This window comes from Microtus ochrogaster, chromosome 15 (assembly GCF_000317375.1).
Source record: "Microtus ochrogaster isolate Prairie Vole_2 chromosome 15, MicOch1.0, whole genome shotgun sequence".
NCBI lineage: Eukaryota > Metazoa > Chordata > Mammalia > Rodentia > Cricetidae > Microtus > Microtus ochrogaster.
In genome coordinates, this window is record NC_022017.1 from 18101240 (window position 1) to 18105411 (window position 4172).

Genomic DNA, 4172 nt, shown 5'->3' on the forward strand with positions numbered 1-4172 from the left:
ACCAGGCTGGTCTCGAACTCACAGAGATCCGCCTGCCTCTGCCTCCCAAGTGCTGGGATTAAAGGCGTGTGCCACCGCCGCCCGGCTAATATAAATATTTTTGTATCATATATACTATAGTAATAAATTGAGTGTTTCATTTTTCTGATTTTAATTTAAGATTGAGAAAATTCACATGGGTGAAATGAAGGGCAGTCAAATTTGGACTGTTGGGCTTAGCAACCTGTAAGTGCAGTGCTCAGTCACTTTTTGAGATAGGATTTCTTGCTTGGCCTGGAATTCACTGTTTTAGACAGTTGGGCTGTTGAGGAAGCCCTGGTTGTTCTTCTGTCTCCTCTGCAGCATTGTGCTGGGGCCTGAACTCAGCTTCTCACTCTGCTTTATGACTGATCCATCTCAGTGACCCTGAACACAGACTGCCTTAGATGAGACAGAAAAGTGTTTGTAGCATATCATTGTACTTCAAGATTTGAAATGGAAATGAAGGAAGTAGTGGAAAAGAATCTTTTAACTGTGTAACATAAATGTGGTTGTAAGTTTTAGCATTTTTGTTTTGTAGCTGTTGGTTTATGATGTTACAGAGAAGGTTGAAAGTAAAACAAATCTATATTGGTTTATGTTTTTAACTTTACTTCCTTCTTGTATTTTTAGCTTGATAGCTGGTCATTTCTACAAAGATTTAACTATACTTTGTACCCTATCACCTTCCCGAGCGACAGCGCCGTGGAGTGGAAGAAGCTCTTTAAGCCGTGTGCTTCCCAGAGGCTGTTCTTGCCGGTGAGTTGTTTTCTCTCCCAGTATGTACTTTCTTCCTATTTTAAACTTGAAGCTTAGTTTTATACAATGATGTCTTGGTTAGTGTTCTATGGCTGTGAAGAGACATGTGTCAATGGCCGCTCTTATGAAGGAAAACAGTGATAGGGGCTGGCTGACAGGTTCAGAGGTTTCATCCTTTGTTGTCATGAAGGAAAGCATGCTGGCATACAGGCCGACCTGGTGCTGAAGAGGAAGGCATCCGGAGGAGAGATACTGGTCCTGACTGGAACATTTGGAACTCAAAGCCCACCTCAAGAGACACATTTCTTCCTCCAGGGCCACACCTCCAACTAGTGCACTCCCTGGTGACCAAGCATTCAAATCTATGAGCCTATGGGGGCATTTCTTTTCACACTACCACAGAAGAGTTTCTGGATAATTACACTTACACCTCTTTAAGTAAACAAAGGTGCGTGTCAAACAAGAGAAGAAAGTTTCCATAGAACAAGTCAGGGCTATAATAAAGACCAGAAGGGTGAAAAGTTTGGGGCTTTAGATTTAGCTCAGTGGTAGAGCTGATTCTCAACACCGAGAAACACAGAGGTGTTTTTTTGGTAATTTCTGTTGAAACAGCATTTCTTACATATAGTTGCTGTGGCTGTTTTAGCCATGAGAAGAAATACTTACCAGGTCTTGGTAGGGTGTGTGACCTGCAGGCCCCTGCTGAACCCACAGCTTGTCACTGATGACATTTCTGTCTTAGGCCAGTTAGCTTCCCTTTCCTAAGTGATCTTGAATCAGTTACCCAGCTGTAAGGCAGGAGAGCTCAGAGACAGTGGGAGCCATTTGCTTACTAGAGCTCTTCTTTGGTGATTTTGGTAATAAACCCAAGGCTAAAGTTACCCGGAGTTTGAGTCGATTTCACTTAAAAATTACAGTAGTTTTTCCAGCTCTTAATGTTTAAAATTCTTACGGTATGTTCAGTTTAAAAATAAATAAAAAATGCTTGTGGTAGTACAAATGCTGATGTTAAAAGTGTAAGTTTGCCAGGAGGAGTGGTGTACACCTTTAATCCCCGCATGTGAGTTAGGGGCAGGAGGGATCTTTGGGGTTTCAAGGCCAGCCTGGTTTACACAGAGAGATACAGTCAGTGATACATAATAGACCTCATTTCCCAAAAAGTAAAATAAAAGACATAAGTTCCTGGAAAATATATGACTTATAGGGAAGAATCTTCAGTTGCTTGTTAAAGTGGTCAAAAACCACCCGAGTAAATTAGGATTATAGTTTATCATGCCCAAGCATATCAATTATAAATTTAAGTTGTGATTATTTTCATTTGAGTATTTTTTTAATGTTTATTGTTTTGCTTTGTTTTGTTTTCTTGATGTCTGTGCGTGTGTGTGTGTACGTGTGTGTGTACATGTGTGTGTGTACATGTAGGTGCCTTTGGAGGCCAGAAAAGGACATTAGCTTCTCTGGGGCTGGAGTTGCAGGTGGTTGTGAGTTGCCACATCTGGGAACTGAATTGAAGCCCTCTGTGAGAACAGGAAGCAGTCTTAACTACTGAGTCATCTTTCCAGCCCGGCTGTTTGAGTTTTTTTGTTTGTTTGTTTGTTTTGAAATGTCTCCTGCTTTAGGCTTGTCTCAAACTGTAGGTGATCCTCTTTCTTTAGCCTTCCATGTGCTGGGTCACAAGGCCAGCTTTCATGTTAGAATTCTGATAGTCAACATTGGCTTCACAGAGATCTCTGAGGCTATACTTAAAAAATTTGGATCCTAGAATCTTTCTCAGTTTTTGCTTCTGCTGTTAAGAGACAAATGAGGAAAATCCCAAGATGTTTTAGACTTTTTAAGCTTTTAATATGAACCTTATTATTATCATCATTACTTGTTTGTTTATTATTCTAGACAGGGTCTCAATATTTAGTCCTGGTTGATCTGGAACTCAATATGTAGATCTGGTTAGTCTTGAACTCAGGGACCCATCTGCCCCTACCTCCTGATTGCTGGAATTGAAGGTATGGACCCTGCCTGGCTTAATATGAATCTTACATTGAGTTTTTCCAGTGTCATGTCACAGCTATTTAATATGTAAGTATGGGTAGTTTCTCCCAGTCAGCTTAAGTGTTGGGTGCACAGGAATAAACTGTAAAGATACAGGTTTCATGTTTTCATGGAGCTTATTGTCTGATTGGAGAGAGAACATTAGACAGGTATATGTTACTGAAAATAAAAGTTCAAAGAGAATTGTTTTGAGTGTGTACAATCTTTTCTCTTAGAGATTCTCTCTCTCTCTCTCTCTCTGTGTGTGTGTGTGCGCGCGCGCGCGCGCGCGCGTGTGTGTGTGTGTGTGTGTGTGTGTGTGGTGCTGGGGAACAGCCCAGATCTCACATGTAAGCCAAGTAATCAATCTACCACTGAACTGTACTCAAAATCTTTTTACTTATGTTGATAGAATCTCTCCCAAATTACCCAAACTGGCCTTCAATTCAGAATCCTCTTATATCAGCCTCTTGAATACATGGTATGGGCTGTAGGGCCCATACCACCAAACCTGGTTTTGAACTTGAAGTTTTAAGTGGTGTCTTTGTAGTCTTCTAAGACTGTTAACCTGTAAGTAGATGTACATTCCGCACAGAAGCAGACTACTGATAAAAAAGCAAATCGTGGGCTAGTGTAATGTTCAGGTCTATGATTCAGCATTCTTTGGGAGGCTGAGGCAGTAAGAGCCCAGGAAGCTCAAGTCTAGCCTGGGTTATATATTGGATGCCAGGTGTATTAGTCTGGGTTAACTAGAGGAACAGAGCTGGTAGAGTAAATCTGTGTATATTAAAAAGAGATTTATTAGAGTGACGTATGCCTGTGATCTGGCAAGTCCAACAACGGCTGTCTACTGGCAGAAATACCAAGAATCAAGTAGCTGTTCAGTCAGGAAGGTTGGATGCCTCAGCTGGTCTTCAGTCTGCATTGGAATCCTCAAGAAGTAGGTTTTTAACACCAGTCGAGTTATGCCTCCACAGCAGAATAGATAAACTTGCTAACAAGAGTGAACGCAAACAGGCAGAAACCCAAAAACTTCCTTCTGCCTCCTTTTATGTAGGCTGGCACCAGAAGGTGTGGCTCAGATTTAGAGTGAGTCTTCCATCTCAAGTGAGCCAATCAAGAAACATCCCTCAGGTGTGCCTAACTACTTAGGTTTTGGTTGATTCCAGATGCAGTCAAGTTAACAGCCAAGATTAGCCATCACACACAAGGACTCTATAGCAAGATACAAAAATGAAAACAAAAACCATTAACACCTCTAAAAGCAATTTCCACATGTTTTCCGCTAGTGGGGACACAGCCTTGCCTGTCTCCTGTAACCTTTTCTTGTGGTGGGGACACAGCCTTGCCTGTCTCCTGTAACCTTTTCT

At 41.5% G+C, this 4172-nt stretch overlaps 1 protein-coding gene across 2 annotated transcripts in view; it reads left to right on the forward strand.

Annotated features, from left to right (window-relative positions):
- The window catches only part of Gxylt1 (glucoside xylosyltransferase 1), a 38634-nt gene that overhangs the window by 20917 nt on the left and 13545 nt on the right, over positions 1-4172 (forward strand). For both annotated transcript variants that reach the window (XM_026782733.1, XM_026782734.1), the window contains one exon: positions 652-777. In XM_026782733.1, the coding sequence (XP_026638534.1) occupies positions 652-777 (126 nt within the window). The remainder of the gene's footprint in view (positions 1-651; positions 778-4172) is intronic.